Genomic DNA, 24,186 nt, shown 5'->3' on the forward strand with positions numbered 1-24,186 from the left:
TGTTCAGCCGTGTCAGTCTTTGATGCCGTGGGATGAGAATACGTTGAATTATGATTGACCTTTAAGAAATTTTGAAACAGTTTGTCATTGTTGTGAGTGTTTCATGCCGTGGTCACACCCTGTTACACACCCTGCTGAATACCTGGAATGAGCAACACAGTCAGACACACACACACACACACACGCACACACACCTCCCTGTGTTGAAAGCGTGCATGCTTCCACATGTATATGCATGTATGCACACACCACACACACACTCAGACACAGGTAAGGCAACATTCACTTAAACACAGAAACGAACCTGAGTCATGACACCAAAGCTCACCCTGAGGTGCACCCTCATCCTGCCTCCACCCTTCTTCCCTCCACTTGGGTGGGGGGCACACTGGCGTCACCTGTCTCCTAAAGGTGTCAAAGCACTGAGATGAGAGCCCCACTCGTGTGAAGAAGGTTGGGATCCCAATTAGTGGGAGGCTGACCTCCCTCTGCCCCACACAGGTATCGCAGTGATGAAGAAACAAGAGGCTCCAGCGGTGAGTCCTTTTTTCCAACACAATAATGGAATTTCTGTTCGTTGAAAGGCAGGCCAGCTGCTGGAGCCTCCCACATCTACCTTTTTCTTCTGGCTCATTTTTTTTTCCTCCCATCTCTAGCACTATGTTTTTGGCTGTTATTTCTCTTACACTTCTCCATCTGCTGCTTTCTTCTCTTCGCTCTCTTATTCTGGCCCTCCCTTCATGCCAAACCTCCATGCTTTGATACCCTTCATTTAGCATGTCAGCAGCGATGACACATGTGCCCATTCATGCACCCCTGTCTACATTGTTAGAAGTGTATTTCAAATCAAGCAGGAACAAGCACGGCCTTTTGCTTCCCATTGAACATTTTCTGTCCAATAAAGCCTCCAGACATTCAACCGGTTAAATATTTGGTCTTTTCAAAAGGATTCCTACTTGGAGATCCCTCATACAAAGCCAGGAGAGAGTATAATTTGCGTGGTTTTCAGCAAGATCCCATCCTGTCAGGGGCGAAGGGTCTTTTATCTCTAGGGGTGTCTTGAGTGCCTCTCATGTCTGGTTCTGAGTAGGCAGAGGCTCAAAGCTGAGCTCCAGAGTAACATCAACATGAGTGGCAGCAGGGTCGACAGCAACGGATCGGACAAATCCTCGTCTATCTGGTCCAGAATCCTTGGGGGCTACTCGGGGAGCTGCTGTGAATCACCTTGAGCTTAATGATTTGCAGATATACAGAGAGAAGGGGGCTGGACCCTCCAGGGCCGGAGTTTATCTCCCGGACCTGACTCTTTGATCTGGCCCTCAGATTAACCCTGCAGACAAAGAGATAGAGCCTGTGTGTGTGTGTGTGTGTGTAAGAAGTGACAAAGCCCTTGTGTGCATATATCTCATGTGTGTTCTGAGATGTTTGAGTCTTGAAGAGCCTCAGTTTAATCCTAGGAATCTGGAAACACTGATAAAAGCAATTTACAACTGTCCACTGATGCATTCCCCAACCCTGTCCTCTGGTTCCCATGAGGAGAAATTCACTGTCACAGTTCGTCTGTCGTGCATCATGTAAACACCCAAAGTCTGTGACTGCTTCAAACTTTCACTACAACTTTCAGTTGGCAGAGCAATATACATGTCTAAAATGATTTTTTAAATGAAATCAATATAATATCCATAAAGCAGCATATCCCATAACAATATCGTGTACAACATGGCAGATGTGTGTGTAAAAATCATGAATTCTTTTTAATGAATTCTCCTTTGGCTTCATCATCAGGCAAAAACTTCCAACCATGTTGAGCAGAAAACCTTTAAAGTGACTGAGCACATTCATGCTGCTCAGAGGATGAACTCTTTCCACTCCGCCCTCGGCTCAAATACATCACTTACAACATACCATAAAGGTCTGATGACTATATTGTAGTGCCATTGATTTCCAAAGAGGTAACCACACTGGCTTTCCTGTAGCGCCACCCTCAGGAGAAACGTTGCATCAAATACCAACCAGGCTCTGTACAAACTGCATAAGTATGTTTGTTCCAGCCACCATGTTTGATTTTCTATGTTCTTGGACATTTTTCAGATATTTGGTGTTAAAATACAGACTCAAGTCTTTGGTTGCAGAATCACTGAGTTCCCAAAACCTTTTCTATGATGTGATGCAATGTCAGAAACTGCAGGAAAAATGTATTTGTTCATCACCACTTGAAAAACTTTTTTCCACTATGTGACTCTAGTTATGGATTAGATCTAAATGGGACAGTCATTAGTACAACCTGCTCAAACAAGGTTAGGATCATTTGGCAGGCAGGCCCTGATGAGAAAGCTCAATAAGGGTGTCAGATTTGTCTTAGACAAGTATTAAGATTTAAGCCAGTGTTTAAGTTTATGATCTTCTGTTGTTATCAGAAGGCAAAGTGAAGTAAAGTTTATTTTGGGAGATGCAGCATCAACGGTGTGTGAGCAGATTGATGACTAAGCCTCAGTCTCGCTCACTTCTGCTGAACTGAAGTAATTAATAACAGTAATTCTCATTTACCTGACACAGCTGAATCCATGAAGAACCAAAAGATGGAAAAACAGGCTGTGCAAAGACAACATTCTTTGCATTTTACTGAAGCCCAAAGGCTAGCTGTCCTCAGTGGACAAACAGTTTATTCCACTATAATGAAACTTTGACTGCTCACCAAACTGTGGCTGAAGACGCTGCAGCGACCACCCACTGCTGCTCATGCATCATACAGGAGCGGCGCACAGGCCATGTTTGTCTGCTGCTGACAGATGGAGTGAGAAATAAAGACAGAAAGACAAAGAAAAGAAAGAGCCTGAGATCCTGCCCTGTGTCTTATTAGACTGGCATTAGATGACTCATTTGAATTCATAATTGAACATGTCTGGCTTGGACTATATTGTAAATTTCCCTCCTGAAAGCCACATTATGCAGGCGTTTTTAATACACCCAACCTGAATCACAAAGAGGAGCTGCATTACACAAGAGCTGAGGGTTTCGTCTGCGTACCGAAATAACGTTCTGGTGCAGAGATGAAACCACACAGGAAGTGGTTATTTGGGTTTCTGTTCTGATTTAGCCTAATTTTTTCTCATTTGGACATTTGGCCATTGGGAGTTAACTGCAAACTGAATTTCCCATACTCTGTAGAGTTGCATGACAAAGCACAGGTGTCATTATAAGACCTGGGATTCTCTTTTGTCAAACAAGGTGAAGGTGTAGTTACTTTTTTATATTGCACCTTAGCATCTCGTTGCGCTTACTAAACCTTTTTTTCTCAATCTGTTTCATTGTCCCTCAAAACCCCGACCCCGCTCTGCCTGCCACAGACACAGCAGTGTAAGCACATATTCCAGGTTTACCATCGCCCCTCAGCCATAAGACTGGGGCTCTGCTGAAACCTCTCACACTGCAGCGTGGGATCACAACTGAATATTCTGAAGCTCAGACTCTTGAGCCACTGGGTGACACATCTTCTGATTTCCCTCTACAGAGCAGCAGACATACCCCATGTCTGCTCCTCTGGTTCCTGGCAGTGACTGACAGCTGCAGAGAGGCTTCATTATTGCCGCACAAAAGCTGAATATTTTTAAAGCATATTCACCATTTTTGTCGGTGAGGCAGAGGGGATGGGGGTTGTGAAAGAACAGAGCAGGAAGGGAGGGAAAAGCTCCCCAGATGAAAATCCTAAATCAGTATGCCCTGCTGCTGCAGCTGAGGCCTAGGCAGGGATTGCATTTAATTTATTCTCTTAAGCCTGGGAATCAGGCCATCAAAAGGAACCACACTATCAGGTTTCCTGCACTAAATGGCCCAACAGTCTGATGTGGCCAGCCTGCGAGCTGACTTAACCCTTTCGAGGTGTCAGAGGCAGCGGCCTTCCTCGTCCGAACCAATTTTTGTCCTGACACTCAGAAGCTGCAGGCACAGAGACACTCAAGCTCCTTAAGGACCTATGAACTGAAGGGGCCATGGTGGCACTGCCTCCCTGCCTAAGCCTGGTTTAATAGTTGTGGATCATGGGATTAAAGGCCGCAGGCCACGGTGGAACAGCCTGGCTTCCTTTTTAGTGACCTGTTGAAATGCCAACATTCAATCTCAATGCAAGATGCATAATGTTTACTGCATCATGTGACCACCTCAGTGGGAACAGACCGGCCCGATCAGAAGGAATTTCTAATGGGAATGGGGGGGGGGCTGTAAATCTTTAATAATCTGTTCAATAGGAAAATATTGTCCATGGAAACACTTGTTGAGTCGATTCTTTCTGTGCATGAGCCATATTCCAAATTACACTGTATGAAAATTGCGATAAATATACTAAACTGAAAGTAGCTTTAAAATGTGGCTTTTAAAAGACTTTTTAAATGTTGAGCAGTTGTAGCTGTCGCAGATGTTTTCATACAGATGTTATTTAGAGTTCAACAGTCAGCAACTCTTTGTGGTTTGATCAGTAGCATTTTCCTGGTGCCATAAGTTAATGGCAACGACTGCCATTAGATTTCAATTCATATATTGCTGCCATCTGACTTTTTCCCCACAGCGTCCTCCCCACTTCAAACCAGTGAACTTAGTCCAAAAACAAAATTATTCAAACTTTGGCAGAGCACAGAAGCTCATCACTTCAGAATCTGGTTGAGAGAGGAGGTTTTCAGGGCCTTTAAAGATACTGGGGTCAAAAATTAAAAAATATAATTGGCTATGATTGTGGTTTTGCAAAATCTGCCAAAATCTGTCTATGGGAGTGGAAAATGCGATTGCATGTTTATTGCCAAGAACTGATTACATTCACATTTTAGAAATGCAGCTGATATGTTCCTCTAACTGGGCGACACAGATGTGGAGAAATTTTCATTTCCTGCTGCAGCAAGTGAGCTTTTTTAAGGTGCCCATCTTGTTTTGTTTTGATCTGCTGTGGACATGAAGAAATAGAAGACAGTCAGCCAGTGGGGTTTTATAGTTCAAAGCTTTTCTATTTTAAGGAAATTAAAACTTACATTATAAATGAATCATTCTGCTTGAGTCAGGTGTACTCAGTCCAGAATCTGGATCACCTGAGGTCAGATCTAGTATTGTCTTACTCATGTGTTTTGAGTTCTTTGAAATTATCAAATTGTCCTCGACCACATGAAACCAGCTCTGACTGAACGTCACTGTTTAACCGTCACCAAGAAGCACGAAACACCAACCACACTCACAAATATCCTTCACTGGAGAACCAGTTTCACCACAGAGACTTTTTAATACCATAGTGTACAAACGGAGTAGTCTGGTGCACAGTGATGCCCTAGAGCCTTTAAGAGTCAATCTTGCAGGTTAAAGGAGGCATAAGCTAATTCCCAGTCCACACCGATTCGAAGCATGTAGAGTCTTTATGTGGGAAAATAACAAAACCGAGTACACACTTAAACAGCTGGTGTTTTGTGTTGATCCTCTAATAGCTGGGACTCATTAAAACTGACCGAGGATGGTGAAACAGCACTAGCCAAAGCTTAGAAAACAAAAAATATTAACATTTCTTTTCTGATGTTTCATTTCGTTGATGTCCTTTGTTTCCCCTTAATATAAAACAACACAAAACGTTAAAAAACAAGATACATACAAACTTTCACTTCATCCTAATGAGGCCAGTTTTTTGAAATAAGAATTCTTGAATGTCTTTCTATTTCAGACTTATTTGGATGTTTTCCTGAGAATATCTACACTTTAACTTGATCATCTTTATGCTGTGGTGTGTAGTTTTGCTTCCTTCTTCCTATCTATCTTTTCCCTCTTTGTAATGTTGAAGAGTGTGTTCAGTAAAATAAATGTATTTGCAGTATTGTGCTAAAAACTGTATATTGCCATGAGAAAAGCCAGTACATGATTTTTTGGAGTATTAAAATTGAGATACACTCTCTTTGTGATGCTCCATCGATTCATCCATCCGTGATCTTCGATAATCTGCTGCCACTGACCATCTCTCATGTATAACAAGCCCAGTGCCCACGCTGGAAGAGTAAAGGCTGGTGGTGTTATCATGCTCCAGTCAGGACTCACGGCTATAAAGAACATAATATTTCTCTCTTCTTATGAACACAGTGGAAAGCGGAGCAGACCTCTGATGACCAGCTCCTTACCCCTCATCTCCTCTCCTCCTTGATCTTCCCACACTGTTTGCTTTACTTTATTTTCTGTTTTTTCTCCCCCCTCCCCCTGTAATTTTTCCGTGCAAAGAATAAAATTTCATCTGCGCGGGCTCTGGGAAAGGCGGCCGTCGGATTGGCCCTTGCCCGTACAGATGCTTTGAATTTACAGGGCTTTTCTACTGGAGAGACAGAGGGATGGATGGTGGGATAGTGATGGGAGGGGTTAAAGTGGGGGTGGGGGGGTGAAACCTGCCTGTATTTCCTGGGGATTAGACATCAGATGGGCGCCCTCAGAGGAGGTCTCAGGTCCTGGCCTCCCTGGATGGCTGGGAAACTGACCCCCATCTGACTCCATGATTTTCCCCATACCCTGCCAGCATGTAGCCCCAGGTCGAGGACTGAGGCCAGGACTGTGTTTGATGACCAGGCAGGCTCTCTGCCGCCTGCAAGGCAGACAAACCATGTTTGTACCTTATATATACATAGAAAAAAAACAGTTTTGGTCATCATTCTTATCGTTTATCATTACTCCTAGGATGTAGGAACACGACAACATCAAAAAAAGAAGGCAAAAACATATTGTTAGGATTCTTACTAACATTTCAGGTGCACTCACTCTTGGTTTTACCTCTTAATAACGTCAGATGCCACCACAAACTGAAGACTGAACACATTAGGGGCCAAATCTACAAAAATTAGATCTATGCTGTAATTAGTCAAAATTGTCTGTTTCTTTGTGGAGTCTGCATGTTGTCTCACGTTGTCTACGTGGGTTTTCTGCTCCCAAGGCCGATTGCCCCACAAGCCTGTCCCATCTTGAAGGCTCATTTAAATGCGGCCAACAGGTCAAAGATCACAAAAAACAAACATACCGGATACGAGCAAGATTTATATTATTTATATTATATTTAAATATATTCCAAAATAATATAAATCAAGAAAAATAAATTTTCTGGCTCCATCATTAACGAGTACTTTAACGCAGCTGTGGAGGTTGCTAGGCAACAGAAGCGGGGCTTCGCGACTCAGCGGTAGAGCGGGAACAGTTGGTGACGTAGACCCGTAGACCAGACCGTCTCATGTCGGTTCAGTCTTTGCGGTCTATGTAGAATACGAAGGCTGGGTCTTTGCAGACCACGTCCTTCGAGGGAACTGGGACAGAGCCTCTGAAACTCTTCAGTCATGTTGGTGACGCATTTCCTCGGTAAGCGAATTCACTTCCGCTTTCCGTGTTGTGTTTCTGTAACGCTCGTTCACAGATTAGCTCCAGTCTAACGCTAACGCTCCTAAAAACTAACTACATTCCTTGTACAACGACTCCTAAATCGTTACATATTATTGTATCAGTCAAGTATCGTCTTTTTGCCCAGTACTTCTTGCTCTTTCCAGACCTAGCTTGTTATTTCCCAGTCGTTTGCCTATCAGTTAGCTAAGCTAGCTGCTAGCATAGCCTCTCTCGTTCTCTTCTGCTCGGTGCCATATGTTTAGTTTTTCCTCTCGGCGGTTCGTCGGCAGCTCCGGAGCAGTCCGGAGAATCAGCCTGGGTCACGGTCCAACGGAAACATCCTGTTAAAGAGAAGGCATGGCTCATTACCTGCCTGTTCACGTTTTTAACCGGTGTGTAACTTTGCCAAAACAATGTTGGACTGTAATTTTCTTTGGTCCTCTCCCCAATCTTACCAGCGATGACATATTTAGCCACATGTCCTCGTTCCTGTCTAGGTGGTGTCCAGCAAAGGATGTGGGCTTCACAGACAATTGGGCCACTTTCTGGGGGAAACCTGGTCTGATAGTGAGGGACAGCATCCAACCCACTTTGGATGGTGCGGCTCTCATCTCTAGAAATCTGGCTCAGTTTCTTTGCCAACCTAAAGTTTGAGAATCCAGAGTATGGATCGGGAAGCAGATACTCAAGTCTAAAACGCCTCTCGGTATTTTGCTTAGACCTGTCACCCCCCAAACCCTGTAGACTGTGTCTGCTTCTCGAACATTTAAATTATATAAATCAGAAGTTAATACAAGATGAATTATTCATAAAAACCTAATAAAAATTAAGACCACCCCCCCCTCTTTGCTTCTTTTTCTATACTTCTTTCTTTTCCTCTCCTCCCATTCCCTTCTCTCACATGTACAGTATATGCCACTGTTGAATGTCACTGACTTTGTGCCCTCTCTCTCTCATATAGTGTGGTCTTACTCTCCGTTCTCCCTCTGTACCTTCTGCAGGAATCCGCTCACCCTAACCAGTTGAGGCCAATGGAAATCGAAACTGAACATGGTTCTGCTGGAATTTTTTTCTGTTAAAGGGCGTTTTTCCCTCTCCACTGTCGCCAAGTGCTTGCTAATAATGGATTTGTTGAGTTTTCGTTTTTTTGTGAAGTGCCATGAGATGATTGTATTGTGATTTGGCATTACACTAATAAATTGGAAAATTGAAATGTTGTGGATAGAGTGTGAAGGTTGGGCCTTTAAAGACTAATTCTTATCACTGACCTGTATTTGTGGCTTTCATTACAGGTGTTGTTTGCCACAGTAGCTGACTCACCAGCAGTCATTTTCACAGTTTAATTTAGGCACTAAAGCTACTTGTTTAATATTTCTAAATTAACAATGACTTCTTCTAAATCAAAGGGAGCACTTGTGACCAAACTATCACTGAGGGCTACAGATCCTGGCATCTGATGTAAAACTTCACTGTCTTGGTTAAATCACTACTCTCCTCAGTGCGGTTTTCTGAACAGACACTCTCTGCATTGCAAAGTTAACCACTTGCTAGTGAACATAATGAAGGATTTAGAAGTTGATGAAGCAGATCTTTCCCTTTATGAGACTTAATACAGAGCTAAACAGAGTGAATATTGGATGAATATGCAGTGGCCAGAAACAGGGCTGTGGATTAATGACGATGTTTGCGTTGTCAGTCAGGTCTTTTGTCATACCAACTTAAGTAGTAAGAATGTGCAAGTTTGTTGTTGACAGCTGAATATCTGCTGCCCCAAGTGGACAAAAAAAAATCAGTTATTGCACGTTTGAAACACTAAAGAAAATCAGCACTTCTCATTATTTCCATGTCTGGAGAGGTAAACAGGTTTAAACCAGACTTTTTCTTCCGCAGGTCAACAACATTCAAGAAATTCTCCGCTGTTTCTGAAAACAAAGACCCATTCAGCCAGGTAAGCTTTCTCATGCAACCAGTGAAAGTGATGAAAACTTTCACATTGTGTTTCATTGGTGTAGATATGTCTCAGCATCATGTTTGCTGTTTTTAATTTCTGATATGCACTTTGGTCATTTGTTTTTCTGCTGTAATAATGACATGTATAGTTTGTCACACAATTATTTTTTAATATCATGAGACTCAGCCCCTGGCAGTGTTCTGACAAAATGACATAATTTCAGGAAAAACAAAATTATGTTTTTAAAGTTATTTTATTACTGGAGTGTGTACAGACCTTTTGTAGAATCATCAATTGTAGCAATTCTTTAGAAAGCACTTTATATATTTTTTAATATCATAAGAAAGTTAGGCTATTGAAAAGTCCAAATGCAGCAGAGCAATCGGGTTCCTTGTGTATGTCCATCAATCCCAATTCAAATCCAACTCAAATTGACCAGTGTCTGTGTGAAGAGGCCTGCTGCTGCACAGAAAATGGCTGAGATTAAAAGTCCAATTCTTGATTACAGGGAGCCATCTAGTGGCAGCTGAATGAAAAAGGAAACCAAACGCGACAGTAGACAGAGCCTCAATTTCCAGCAAAAAAAAGTACATATTTTATGGCTCAACGAAGACAAAACACACAAAAAACAATTTTTTGCAGTTTATCCCTTTCAAACAGCCTGTGCCTTTTCAATCAGTATGGAAATTATAATAGAAACTAAAACTCTATGTTACAGTCCAATATTTTACTATACCATTTCACAAATACTCCATCTATATAAACACTAATATGAACACACAATATAAATCAGGTGCCCTACAAAAACCTCCAAGCTCCAATTGTATGTCATAAATTGGCTTATTTTTTACTGTAAATGATGACCAACAGGTGACAAACAGTTTACAGTATTAACTCATGGTGCTAATACCAAGAGTATAAAACAAATGGGCATTTATAATACAATTATTATTTTCAATTGATTGTTTTTAATTCAAGGTCTCTGCAGCACACTATCAGTTTTGCCTGTGTAAACAGAGGCTAAACTGAGGAATATGGAACACACAACACAAAAACCAAAACTCATTCTATAATTCTGTTATATGAGTCTCCTGAAGACCAAAGTATGATGAACTGAGCTTTTCTTTATGCTTCACCTTTTCGTTATATAGTACTATTAACACAGACGTTCCAAAATGCAGAACTGATACCAAAAATACACAGAATTCAGTAAGAATTGCGTTTTTGAGCCAAAAGGAAAGAGAATAGCTGCGTTTATCATCTTTACTGCCATTACATACATTAACCCGTATTTGTCTGACTTCTCTGGAAGCCTTGTACTTGAGGTGTAGCTATCTCTCATAACATCATTATCTTTTTTATATAATGAAAATTAAATCTTAAAGTGAGTCTTTTCACTCATTGGATCTGTCATGTGGGGCACTGCTTGTATTAAAAGACTGCAGAACGAACAGTGCACTTTTACAGTTAAACATCGGAGGTGACAAGTAATTCAGAAATTAAAAACAATATAGGAAAAATACAAACATAATGCAAAGAGTCCCCAGCCTTTTAAAAAGATTCTTCTTTTTCTTCTTCTTCTCTTCATATTAAAACAAATCACTAGTAAACACCTTCCTATTTCCTTGCAGGAAAAAAAAAAAAAACATGATGGGGAAGGAGGAACAAACAGGAGAGTACTCCGAACGCTCTTAGCTCGTCTCCAGCTTGGCCATTTCCTGGACGTAGATCCCGATGCTCTCACTGTCAAACAGCACAAAGTAGACGGTCTTGATGGTGGAAGACATGGTGGCTACAAAGTAGCTGGAAATGGCCTTAAGGATTAGCTGGGCTGCCGTCTGCTTCGGGAAACCATTCCTGAAAGACAAGCACACACAGTGAAAGGTAATGCACTAAAAAACTCCTCACTTTTAGTAATTTGACCATGACATTCATTATATGTATACTAGACAGTGATGGGGATATTACTGGTTTTGCAGGTATTTAGCCGTTAACCAAAGTACTGGACAGTTTTCTGTTCCTGGTGTTCTTATTAAGGTAACTACAACTAATACTGCGGGGTAGTGGGTATTTGTCCAAAGTTTTAAGGTAATCCATCAAATAGGTCAGTCTAATTATTTCACTGAAATTTGCAGAGGAGCTACAGGTAAAGTAACATACCAGCATTGAACCAGCTGGGCATTAATCATTACTGGAAAAGATAAAAATAAAGGCTCACTTGATGCATCATTTTACAGGTGTGTGTTTTCCTACCTTCCACTGCCGATGGAGGGGAAAGCCACAGACTTGAGTTTCTTCTCGTCGGCCAGAGTCAGGCAGTTCTTCACCGTCTTGTCCAGCAACTCCTCACACTTGTCGGAGCCCCAGCCTGGGCTATTACAGTGGATGACATACTTTGCAGGCAGCCCAAAGCCAGCAGTCAATACAGCTGAAGGATGGAGAGAAGAGTGTGCTTAGAAAGGTAAGATGAGAAGAAAGAAAGATGGTGACAAGGTGTTCCTAATAAAACTATAAAACTGAATATATGTGGCCTCATGTCTTAACTGCAGCAATTATTTTGCTAACACATTTTGTCAGAAGTGAAAATCCAAAAGTTAGGTTTTGAGGCCTGGGATGCTGGAAGGACCCTTTGCTGTGTGGAAAATCTCCAAGAGCTTAAAATGGTCTGACTAATTAACAGTGTATTGATGTAAGGTGGGCTGAAGAAATCACTTCTCTTGACAGCTGGAGAGGAGTCAGGGAGCACAGGAGACAGAAAGGAAAAGACATAGAAAACAAAGAGCAGACAGGAGTCTGTTCGCTGGAGCTGAACATTTAGTCTTGAATCAAACCAGCAGCTGCGCAAAGAGTAACTCAGCCAAAGTGTAAAAGTCTCTAGTCAGAGTTTATTAGCCCACGTTAAACGTATGACTGGCCTGGACTCAAAGATGAGGACAAGCTGATTTCCAGATGGCGTCCACAGAGAGGATGGAGCGACTTCACATAGCAGAGCAAGAGCCAGCCACTTACTGCATGTGTGATCTGGTTGTGAGGTAAAGTGGGTGGATGATGATGATGATGATGATGATGATTACAGTTTTTATGACTGCCTGCCTGTAAAGTTCAGCATGTTTCATGGTTTGTGCCAGTACGGCAACATTTGTGTTGGAGTTTCAGCTGGTGATGCTTTTTTTTTTTGTCAGTTTGTGGTTATAGTGGCTCATGCTAACGATCAACTAAAAAGGTCATGTTGAAGCTAAAAAGATGAACCACAGTAGTTCCTGTGGGCAACGGGATTTTACTGCTAAAAACTCTTGTAGAGATGATCACAACCAACATTATTCCTCCTCAGGATTTTCTCAAACACTCCTTCGATAGATGGGCGATTCAGGAGTATTTCAGAGAAAACACTGACTGTGGTGGATCTTTGGCTACATCCTGATCCTGAAATGATCAATGTTTAGATCTTATTTCATTTTTTCTAGTTTAATAGTTTCTGCAAAGGTTTTGTTTGTGCTACAACATCTTGAAGCGAATCTGACCATTTCTTTTACTGCAATCCCACATTAATGTTCTATGTGTTTTTGAAATGTCAGAAAAAATATGAATAACTGGGGGAATAATTTTGGCACCTGGCCGGCCTTGAGAAGTTTGCTCGCCCAAGTGAGATAAACAAATACTTAAACTATTCGAAACATCCTGAAGAATTTCTTTGGTGGCTGATCTGAGCCGGGTCTGATCAGGGTGACACTTTAGCTGATCCAGATCCCCAGAACGCCTGAAAAGCTCTGTTGGCTCGCTGTTCACTCGCATGCTAATCTGCTCCTGAGCTCCACACAGAGACTGGGATTAGGACACTGGTTGAATGTGACAGAGGGAGGTGGTGAAGGTGAAGAGAGTGAAAAAGTGCATGTGAGTGATAGATAATGAGAGAGACAAAGTAAAAATAAGAGGGATAGCAAGAAGAAGTAGAGACAGATGCCCTAAAAGAAGGGGTCATATTATATGGCTCTCTGAAGACTGATGCCTGGAGTTTTAGAACAGACCTGCCAATAATAAAAGCCTTTTTGATCATTTTCATGACTAAAACATCCAAGCATGGACTGTTTCCACACAAAGTTTAATTTGTGGCACATTAGAAAAAGACCTCAGCTCAACGTGTGTGAAATCTGGGTGTTATGGTCCAAATCCGCAGTGCCCCGACATCATTCACCGTATGTGGAAGCAAAGCCAAGTCAAATTTTATGTAGGTCAATATCACAAAGGGCTAAATAATCCCACCTGAGAAGTAAAACTCTCCTTTTCAGATAAGACACAATTAATGACTCAGATTAGTTAAAAACAACTGAAAGGTTGATTTCATAGTGAAAGAGTCTAAACTTATTAAAACCTTCAGGCTCCTCCTCAGGCAGAAATGACGAATTCTACTTCTTGTGTATATAAAAACAAAAGAAAAATCACCATCAGGTCATTGACCGGAGCTGAAACCCAGACAGTATCTGCTCTGTGCACTCACCACCTGCCACCTCCAGGGGGCCGTTTTTCTTCTTCAGCTCCTGCAGCGCTTCAGTGAACTCCTTTCCCCCCTTTTTTTCCAGAGCAGAGCCTGGAGGTGGAGAGAGGACTGAGGTGAACACACCCTCACACACAACTGACAGATACACTGATGGACAGCAGGACACAGGAGGTGGCGTCATGCAGACAGCCAGGCAAGCAGGTGGATGTGAAGACAGGTAAACAGGAGAACAACAATGCTGTCAATCATTCTAGTTGGCCTTCCTCTGAACCTCTGAGCTCACAGCTGTCAGTTACTTTCTTTGTAAGACTCAGAAAGTATCATAAATGTAAGGTAAAGATTCAAAGCTGCTCTTTTCCAAAGTCACAGTCAGTTAAACTAAAGTATTAAATCCCAGTTTCTCTGTGCTCACACTGGTTTATCTGCAGTGGACTGAGGGGAAAAAAAGGGCCCAGCATGTTATCATAGATAAGCTGAGTTTATCTCATTATTGTACACATTTCAAGTAACACAGGCCAGGATGAAATCTAAGTTCAGTTCTGAGGACAAAGGTAGATCTAGTAGTTATGAGAAACCAGAGAGATCCTAGTCTACCAGAGCCAGAGCCAAATTCATGATCTGGCTGTAAATATAATTAAAACAGGCAGGAAGGAAAAAAGCAATAAGCTGAAATGAAAGACAAGTCAGTGGAAAAAGATCTTTAGATTATTTAAAGGTAAATATAAGCAGGCCAACCATTAGGAATAATGGTATTTTTAGGTAAACAGCCTGTCACTTACTCATTAATAGTTAAGAGTTAAAGATTCAGCTGCTCGTTAAGTCAAATGACCAGGAATCGTGCCAGAATTTAAATTTGAGGCTTCAGGAAGTTAATGTCCCAGTCAAAAACTGGCTTCTCTCCCTAAGCAGCTGGATTGACAGCACAGTCAAGGGGACGCAGGTTTGAGGAAATGAAGCAAGTCCCCGATCGTCCACATTTCAGTCCGATGGAACGAAGCAGCAGCACAGTTTCAGGATTGCACTGACAGAAATAGTCGTGTAGGTGTGATGCGATGCACTCAACAACTATATGCTTCTGTTAACACTGGACATCTCACATTACCAACAGCAACTGTCTACTAAGACCAACACGCTGTCTTCACTGTACATCCCTGCTTTTACACACTTTCATAAACGAGCTGCAGCTCAGGCCTGTACTGTGAGGTGAAGATTAACTTGCAAACATTTGAGAGTCGCATGAGACAGTGAACATTTACTCCAGTGTGCTTATTATTTTTTTGGAAGCAAATAACGCTCATGAAACAGGAATACTGACTACAGCTGTGAACTAAAGCAATGCAAGGCGTTGCACTGACAAGGGGCGTATTTTTCAGGTGCCTGTACAACAACCAAATACAATGCAGGAGGACTGGTTCAAGTTTGACACTGCATAGCTCTTTGTGTGTTAGACTCTAGAGGATTTTGTCACTGAGAGGGGAACAGCAGAAATATAGTAGTCGGGTTACAAAGCAACCAGGATGTGTGCTTGCACATGTTTGACCAGTGCAGTGTCTCACTGCAGGTTGTGCAAAGTTAAACATTTCAGCAGACATAATCCCCAGAGGTTATTCCTGCTTTAGTCTATGTTGCTGATTTTGGGGAGTCCCACATTGCCCAGCTCATTCCATCATTCCCACTACAAGGATTTGGTATCGAGCAGGAAGTTTTATTAAAATGCTTCTTTTGGTGCATAGAATTGAAGGAAAGTCTGACAGCTGAGAAAAGAGAGTGAGCTGCCAACCAACATGATAAACAGCCAACTTTGAATGATCCTCTTCACAGTGTCTACATTTAATTTGCTTCTGGGTCGGGTTCAATGAAAACAAAGTGTGTGACTGCAACACTATTTGGCATCTGTCTTTCACAGTCTCTGCTTGAACATTTAAAAGGTCTGAAAATTAATTTTCACTCATTTCTTTCATTTAGTATAAGAGTACAATGCAGTTACAGTGAGAACAGCAGGAACTTGTGTTATAAAAAGCTTTTTTTTTTTTTTTTTTTTGCAGAATAGAAACTGTGCTGCTGCTGTGATGTTTGTCCACAGACTGCAGTGCAGGCGATCTGCAGGAGCATGCAGAGAGAGCAGACATGCAGTCATGGTCTCGGTGGTGTCAATGGTTCCTTTACCTACTTCACCACCTGTATAGAGGGAGGAGTTGGTCGGATGAACGACAGCGTCGCTCTCCACGATGGAAATGTCGGCTTGGACAACTTGCAACTACAGACAACAACAACAAACAACAGGCAAACAACACGGTGGTAAAAAACTGTGAGTGATCAGGAGCAACAAGATGGGACAGAGTAAGAAAAGAACAACAAAAGAGAAACAGAGGAAGAAAAGACAAAAGGTGAGCTCGCTCCTTATTGGCTGAGGACATCACAGGAAACAAGGAGGCCACTGAGGACAGGGTGGGTCATGTTATGTAAACAGGAAGCAGGGCTGCACATTTAGCCAGATTTACTTTAAAAAAAAACTAAAAAAAATACATTAAATTACCCCAAATTTGAGTTACACACACAAGATTACATGTAAGGGTGTGTTTTAAAATGTTACATTTGGAACAATGAGAAACATTAATGACTTTTCTGGCTAACTGTGTCGTCCTGATATTCTTGGCTCATTAAATTGAGCAAAGATCTTTGTGATCACACTCCAGGCGAACAACCTTTCAGTCAGGCTGCAGTGAGCGACTAAGAGCTTTATGTCAGTGGTTCTTCTCTAAATAGGCGTTCTATTTCTATTGATGTCTCAGAAACAGAAGCGATTATTAGTATAATGAAGGCCTATAGAAGCAGCCATCTGAAAGAAGCACAACCTGGAATCAATCTCAGGACATCTACATGATGGGAACAGCAAACAGGATCACTGCTCTGGGGAAGTTTCTGATAAAATCCTTGAATGTCTCCACAGAAATCCTTCTTTTTCTTAGGAAGTCTATTTCAGTCATGGGTGTATACTCTTCATCTTGTAGTCCACCAACAGGATCAGTTACCTGAGGTCAGGGGGGATCAGAGGGTAACATACGTTATTTATATTTAGCTGCAGCCCCCCAGTATTAAAGTAAAGTTGGTTATTTGGTACATGATGAATTTAGAAGTTTTCCACTTTGTACCCAAAACAAACCTGGAAGAGTCAAATCAAGCCTGAAACCTTCTTAAGTCAGGATGGAGTTTAGGAAAATTTGTTAAACTGTTGCACATTCAAGGATTTTTTAAAATCTTTAACTCCCCGAGACTGGAACCAGAGCGGGTGGAGGGTGAAGGGTGGGGTAGCTCACCTAGATCATCTTTAAGTTCAAGTTCAGCATTGGTGGGGTTGATGACCCCCTCCACGTCAAAGCCAGCCAAGTTACTGACCTCGCTGTGGATAAGGTTGAGCTGCAGAGTGGGAGGCGAGGTGGGGGCAGAGGCATGCCGATGAGCAGGGGGAGCAAGAAGGAAGAGGGGAGGAAGCAAAGCCATTAAAACGCGATTCCCACTGTAACTTAAAGGATGAGTCTGGACAGTTTCTATATTAACAGTATTTTCAGCACTTCCCCACACACAGACTAAAACCAACAATGAGTTGTCTCAGTTGTCTCTCACTCACACTTAATGTCTGTCAGTCTCCAGCCTGGATTAGCTTGTTTGTCTGTTTCATAGACTGTTGTTGTTCAGAAATGATTAAAAACGTCAGTGACACAGGCCACTGCACTATGAGACCTATTTCTTCATTACAAACCCCCAGACCCCTTCATTGCTGGTTGTAGTCTGCGTATGGGGAATGTTGGAAATACTGTTAAAACAGAAAAAGACCAGCCTTGTCCTTTAAAGGAATACCTTGACTTTTTGATGAATTACAAGTTAATGTGTCCGTGCACACAGTGAGTAGATAAAAAGAAAAATACACTGGGCCTTGTTTGTTGTGCATCCAAGTTAGTGCTAAAAACACCTGAACACATTTACTAACTCTGCTATAAAACACAAGTCATCTATTACCTGGTTGAAAGCATTTGGAAGTTTTAAAGCTGCTGTGGATAAGCAAATTTTCAGAAAACAGATATACTAAATAATTTAAACCCTGGAAAATTAGGACAATCTTTGTAAACCAGATCAAAACAGCTGAAACTAACCAACCAATATGATGGATATGGTGTGTAGAAGGTTGAAAATACTAGTGAATAGACCAAATTTTGTGTCTGTACTTAAAATTAAGTTACTTCCGCTACCAAGAGAAATCCCTCTGTATGTATTTATGGTTATTGTACGTGATGACTTTTTAAATTGTAAACTTGTAACTTTACCAACAACAAGGAAATATCTAAATGAAAAAGTCAAGGTATACCTCTGAATGTCAAGAATTTCAGGTGGACAGGCTACATCCTGTTAGCCCCTTTCAGTTTAAGAGTCACTACATTCATACTTCACCAACAAGGATCTAAACACACCCCAGATCATCCCAGAGAAAAGCAGTGAGAACAGAACAGGCAGAACTGAGACTCAGCAGAACACCAAGGGAAACGCTTTGGGCAGAAAAGTACTTTTACAATAATTAAGTCTATTGAACGGAAACAGACTTAATTTTCTATTCATTATCTTGATCAGTGGGAGGTTAACTGCATTTGTTTGATTAACTCTCATCAACTGATCTCAGCAGCTGCTGTAATCTGTGGTCAGCCGCACAATCGAGCACTGACACATTTGCCTAATGAAAAGAGTAAGATGCTGCTACTGATGAGGTCGTATTCAGTTTATGCTCAGTTTCTATTACTGCAGCATGTATTTTAACGTAACTCATGCTTAGCATTCCAGAAATGGTCTCAATATTTGGATATATTGTCATTTAATAAGATACTATTTTCAGTATGTCATGTTTTCCAGTGTTTTTTCTAAAACACTGAAGAAGGGCAAATAAATCTGTGTTAATTTTTCACTGCTACACGTTAATGAAAGAATTACAAACTAGAACATAAATCTGTAGTAAAGTATTGCAGCCAAATGATAAAGAGAGAATCAATTTCTAATTTACTACAAATTAAATGTGTGTGCTTCTACATCTGCTTGGATTAATTTGCATTAAATAACAGATTAATATCAACAAATGTGTGGTAGACCAAAGCATGCAGTGCTGCCACAGAGCTGAAACAATGAGCTCTGGAAGCAAATTCCCCACAGTGCTTTTCTTTCATGAGGATCAGATTATTTTTTTTGCACTTAAACAGTAAATAATGTGTTTTAGAAAAGCAGAAATGTGACCTGCTCCAAACCTCATTCTGGGTTTCAGCCCAAAGAGAAGTTTGTGATATATTTTAACTCTAGAGTGCACAGGAGCCAAAATCACAATAAATCAGCAATTATTACAAATATTATCTTTGTTTAAAATTAGGAAAACAGAACCAGTGATTTTTTTCTTGCATTATTTTTGAGTCTTTCATTTATGTCGTTCCCCTAACTTTTATGTTCGCATTTAGAAAACTCAGCTGGAGTGTTCAGGATAATTCACTTCCACATTTCAGCTCAATAAAAGGTTAAAAAGGCACAAAAAGCAGAGAGCTAACAGATATGATGTACAGCAGACAAAACAGCCAGTCCAATGAAGGTTTGATAACAGGATTGATAACAGGCCTGTTAGGAAGTGCAGCATATTGGAAAATGACATTTATTAAACATCAATTCGCACTAAGCACTTTTTGCCATGTAAAGGTCCAGATGAGTAAAGGAAAAAACATTATCACGAATCTACGACTGAATGAAAAACAGGTGGATGTGCACGGATCAGCCACAGCATTAAAACCTATTAACTAACGACAGCAGCAGATCCCTTAAGTCCTTGAAACGGTGAAGGGGGACCTGCATGTATCAGGCTTGTTTTTCTAGCATCTCCTCCCCAGGTGTCTGGTATCTAATGCACACGCAGCACGTGATGTAAAAGAAAACGTGATTCACCAGACCAGACCAGATCAGTCAGCAGGGGCTCTCGGACTGGTCTGCAGCTACTCAGCCCCCAACACAGCGAGCTGTGACACCGGGCAGGGATCCGACCTCACGTGCATCGGTGAGTCCTGGGCGTCCACGTCCCTGTCGCCAGTTCATTCGTTGTTCGTTGCACACCGGGAACGCCACAGAACACCTGCAGTGTTGGAGTTGCTCTGACCCGCTCGACCGCCACCACAGTTTCACCCAGATCTTTACGCTTGATAATTCTCCTACATCCACATGAATTTCAAGAACTGACTGCTCACTTGCTGTCTAATATGTCCCAACCCAATACAGATGTCGCTGTAACGAGCTTATTATCATTCACTTCACCTACCACTGGTTTTAATGTTGTGGCTGATCGGTGTATGAAGAAGCCAGATCTAACACTTTGTGGTCCCTAGAGCACTTTTGATAGAACCCTTTTAATTGAGCAAAGATCAAATCGGTTATTTGTTTTGTCTCTTATCAGTAAAACTCAGTGACATAAAGAACTGTTCAGCCTGAACACTGATCTGATTAATCCAGGGTTAGATTGTTTGTTTGGGGCTGTTCATCAAGAAGATGAATATCACTGAAAAAGACAAACAACTGGGTCTTTTTTTTCCTTCTTTGTCCTCCAAGATATCAAGCATAGGCCTTGGTAACACAGTTCTCCTGTTTAGCACTAGTATATTGTAAATTATATCGTTTTTGTAAGTATCAAATCATCCCAAACTTCAGTCATGGACCACTGACTGCTTGCACTTTCTTATCTTATGACTAGCGTAGACCAGTTGGGGAAGACTGACCTTCTGACCCAGGAAGAGGCTTTTGGTGGAGAGCACAGTGAAGCTGTCGGCTGGAGACCCCTCTGTGGTGCTGTCCGCTGACGCTGCCTTGCTCACCTCGCCCTGCTTCTGTTGAGGACACAGATTGGCACCTTCAGATCAATAAGCCATGACGACAAAGTGAAAATTTCAAAAACTAAAATCTCACATTTACACTCAGAGCTTTCCTTTTGCTTTAATTCTCCTTGAGACGAGTCCAATTTTTATTTATAGTGAACAAAATCAACACTAGTGTTTAGACTAGAATTTGAATTTGCTATGCTTATAAACAAACCTTGATTATATCAGCTTCGTCAGTGACATATTCAGCGTTATTCTCCTGACATGAAGCCATACCTTAGCCTTCCCTCCTCCTTTTTTCCCACTCAGTTTCTTAGCCGGTGTTTTCTTGACTGTCTTGGGTTTCTTCTCGGGGGCGGGTGAGACGGGCGTCTCCAGTTTGCCCTTCGCTCCTCTCTTCTTGGCCAGCAGCTCTGGATGAATGTTGGGCAGGACTCCACCTGCTGCGATGGTCACGCCTTTCAGCAACTGAGACAGGAAGACAGAGCAAACAACCTGAAATCACATGGTCCTTTACTCTCTAGGATGTAAGGAAGGTAAACATTTGTTGTAGACACTGGAAAACAGCTGTTAATTATCCCAATTACATATGTTTTGTTTTTTTTATAAATGGCCTACAGAATATAAACACCGGCGTCATAAATGCAGCACATCTCAGACCTGGTTCAGCTCCTCGTCGTTGGCGATGGCCAGCAGGATGTGTCGGGGTGTGACCCGACCTTTCTTATTGTCTCTGGCTGCGTTACCTGCCAACTCCAGGATTTCCGCTACACAGGTGACAACAACACATCAGGAGAGCTCATCAGCAGACATTACAGTGTGTCTCCATTGTTTAGAAATAATGCCTTTCAGTGTTCAGGTGATAAAAGTTTAACTTTCATGTGCAATAAAACACTATGAATATACAAGACAAGTATTTAAGAAACCTTACTGCCACTATACAGTGAAAAATGATTCTGGTAAAATATTACAGCAGGAATTTGGATGTATTAAAGGTGCTCAGCAGCAGTTCTGCACTGCTACAGTAGCAGCAGCAGCAGTCTGGGATTCCAAAAAGAAACCTAAATCCATTTCTGATATGGGCATAAGTTACCCTCTGTCCTCAAATATGCATTTTAAGTATTTCACTGTCCTCCTCTCTTCTTACCAGTGAGATACTCGAGCACTGCAGCGAGGTAGACTGGAGCACCCACCCCGATGCGATACTTGGGCAGGCCCCTCTTGATGTAGCGCAGCATGCGCCCCACGGGGAAGATAACCCCGGCCTTGGTGGACCGCGACGTCTTCGTCGACTTCTTCTTTCCTCCTCGGCTGGACATTGTGCTGAGAGCAGTGTGAGGCTCTGCAGGGACACATCAACCACGACCCATTAACAAAGCTGAGCACCACTGGTTTTCTTTCTTACAGTTTTATAGTGAAACTAATAATCAGTCATTATAAGGACGCTATCACTCAAACAGTCAAACAAACTGTTCCTCTCTTCCAGAGACAAGCTGAATGCTTCAACTCAAATTGGTCTTTCACATCGTCACAGTGACAAGTTAGATCTGTGTCAGTGTGTCATGGACAGAATCTTGTTTCTAAATAACTTTAAAACAAACTAAATGTGATTCCTGAATAAGTCTTTTTTGTTTGTTTGTTTGATGCCTCCTTAAAACAGAAAACATCCCTGATATTCTTCTGACACCCAGCCTTTTTAACACTGCTTATAACAATAGAAATGATTACTCCCTGCAGTTATTTCTCACTCTCTGTTTACTTAATAGTGACAGATTCCCATGATGCATCTATAACCATTACCAGACTTTGGTATTCTTTAACACACACCGTGGTGTTGTGCTCTAGTGCACCTGGGTGTAATCACATACCAAGTGTAAGCATTTGTGTGAACTGGCTCCTTCTCCTGTATTTATATCTCTCTAGGAACAAACGCAGACCGGCCGTAGCTCATGGTAACAGTCAGTAAACAGGCCTATCAGTCAGAAATGAGCCACGGGGTATTATGGAAACTAAAATCCTTATCAAACATAAAACAACATGTTTTTGTTGCTGACTAACCCAAAGTGACTGCTGCTTTGTCACATGACAGCAATTTGTTAACCATTTTGTCTGAAACCAACACAGACCTTAGTGTGTTTTCTTCAGATGACCCTAAATGTCACACAAGCTGCAGCAAAACATGGTTATAATAAATTCTGCACTTGTGTAAACACATAATTTATTGATAACAGATTCCAACAGCACCCTGGTCCATAATTAAATGCAAATACGCGGGTAGCTCTGTAGTATTCCCTGTAAATGCTATGGATATTTAATGAAATGTTACAATTATGATAATTTGAATATTTATTATTGTACCATATGCAGTTACCAATTATAGCTGCCTCTTCCTGGTAATCAATTAGCCTCAGCTTTTTCCAAAGCTGCTCTAATGCGAAGATATATCACACGTCAGATTAAACTGAGCGTTCACCGTGGCGATAATGGCGCTGTTGACCCGCGGATTTTCTGCGGCATTTCTGCGGCCAGGTGTAGGTGGATTTCACCGCCACATTGGGCGTTTGTTTCCGCATGTCGACAGCCCGCCGGATGTGTCGCACAGGTACATCTGTGTGCTAAAGCGGAGCCTAAAATCGAGGTGCTGGGCCCTGAGGGCATATTTTCCTGTGGAGGTCAGCGGGATTTAAGGTGACTATAACCCCGGCGGAGCGGCATCAGCTGCCCGCCTGTCCTCCCCTCCCCTCCCCGCCCGGCCGTCGGCTCCAGCAGCGCCGTCTCCGCTCTCGGCCTCCATTGCCAGAAAACCTCCAAACGACAACGTTAACGGAGACCGCTTGTTGTCGTCCAAGACGGATCCCACACGGCTGCGTGCTAACCCGGTGGATTACTTACCGAACAGGGCACCGTGGAAAACGTCTCCGGTAACGAGCCTGGGCAGCGTCCTCGACTCCCACAATCCACAGCGAGCAGATCTACCGGAGCCAGAGCTGCCCGATGCAGCTTCTGCGAGCAGAGCTGCTGAATGGAAATCTGCTGATCTTTAACCCTTCACACGCAAAAACACGCGCTTTGCTCTGAAATGCGGACAGATCCACGCAAACTCTCACGTTTTCGCTCCTGCAGCCTCGGAGTGTGTTTTTACATCTTATTTACCGAAGCCTGGACTATGATTCTTTGACAAGGGGTGTCCCTGCAAAATCTGGGCACCTTGTTAAACCACTCTCCCTATTTAACCCTATATTTTCATTACGCTTAGTCAAAATGTTTGACCAAAGTTATCAGGGCTCTATGCTATGGGTATAAAAACACTAACTGTGTCTTCAGACAGAAAGCAAACTTTAGAATAAATAAATAAATAGGCATTCACTGGGTTTTCAGCCACTGGTCTCTGCTTATTTTCAGTTTGCACATAAAAAAAGTGGGAAAAAGATAAAGTCTACACTGGCAATCAAAAGTTTGGATCATCCCATCCCATTTAAATGGAT

General features: G+C 42.0%; 1 protein-coding gene across 3 annotated transcripts; it reads right to left on the reverse strand.

Annotated features, from left to right (window-relative positions):
• Nucleotides 1-9,557: 9,557 nt before the first annotated feature.
• macroh2a1 (macroH2A.1 histone) lies at nt 9,558-23,877 on the reverse strand. Of its 3 annotated transcripts, none has more exons than XM_026327967.2 (9): nt 23,594-23,877; nt 21,849-22,043; nt 21,362-21,468; nt 20,978-21,169; nt 20,603-20,710; nt 17,135-17,234; nt 13,818-13,907; nt 11,576-11,750; nt 9,558-11,179 (listed from the first exon to the last, which is right to left on the reverse strand). In XM_026327967.2, exons 2-9 carry the CDS (start codon nt 22,018-22,020, stop codon nt 11,014-11,016), a joined length of 1,110 nt encoding a protein of 369 aa, XP_026183752.1. In that variant the 5' UTR covers nt 22,021-22,043; nt 23,594-23,877; the 3' UTR covers nt 9,558-11,013. The 3 variants fall into 3 exon arrangements, with proteins under 3 accessions (XP_026183752.1, XP_026183750.1, XP_026183751.1); XM_026327965.2 differs by lacking the exon at nt 17,135-17,234 and adding an exon at nt 15,984-16,074 and having other exon boundaries at nt 9,559-11,179; nt 23,594-23,870; XM_026327966.2 differs by lacking the exons at nt 9,558-11,179; nt 17,135-17,234 and adding an exon at nt 15,988-16,074 and having other exon boundaries at nt 11,613-11,750; nt 23,594-23,870.
• Nucleotides 23,878-24,186: the final 309 nt, after the last annotated feature.

The sequence above is a fragment of the Mastacembelus armatus genome, chromosome 14 (genome assembly GCF_900324485.2).
Source record: "Mastacembelus armatus chromosome 14, fMasArm1.2, whole genome shotgun sequence".
Classification (NCBI taxonomy): Eukaryota; Metazoa; Chordata; class Actinopteri; order Synbranchiformes; family Mastacembelidae; genus Mastacembelus; species Mastacembelus armatus.

Coding starts and splice junctions, on each gene's coding strand:
- macroh2a1 (XM_026327967.2), bottom strand. CDS start 22,020: ATGTCCAGCCGAGGAGGAAAGAAGAAGTCGACGAAGACGTCGCGGTCC. Junction 17,235..20,602: donor GCCTCTTCCTGGGTCAGAAG/GTCAGTCTTCCC, acceptor CCCACTCTGCAG/CTCAACCTTATCCACAGCGA. Junction 13,908..17,134: donor TGAACTTAAAGATGATCTAG/GTGAGCTACCCC, acceptor CTCCACCTCCAG/GCTCTGCTCTGGAAAAAAAG.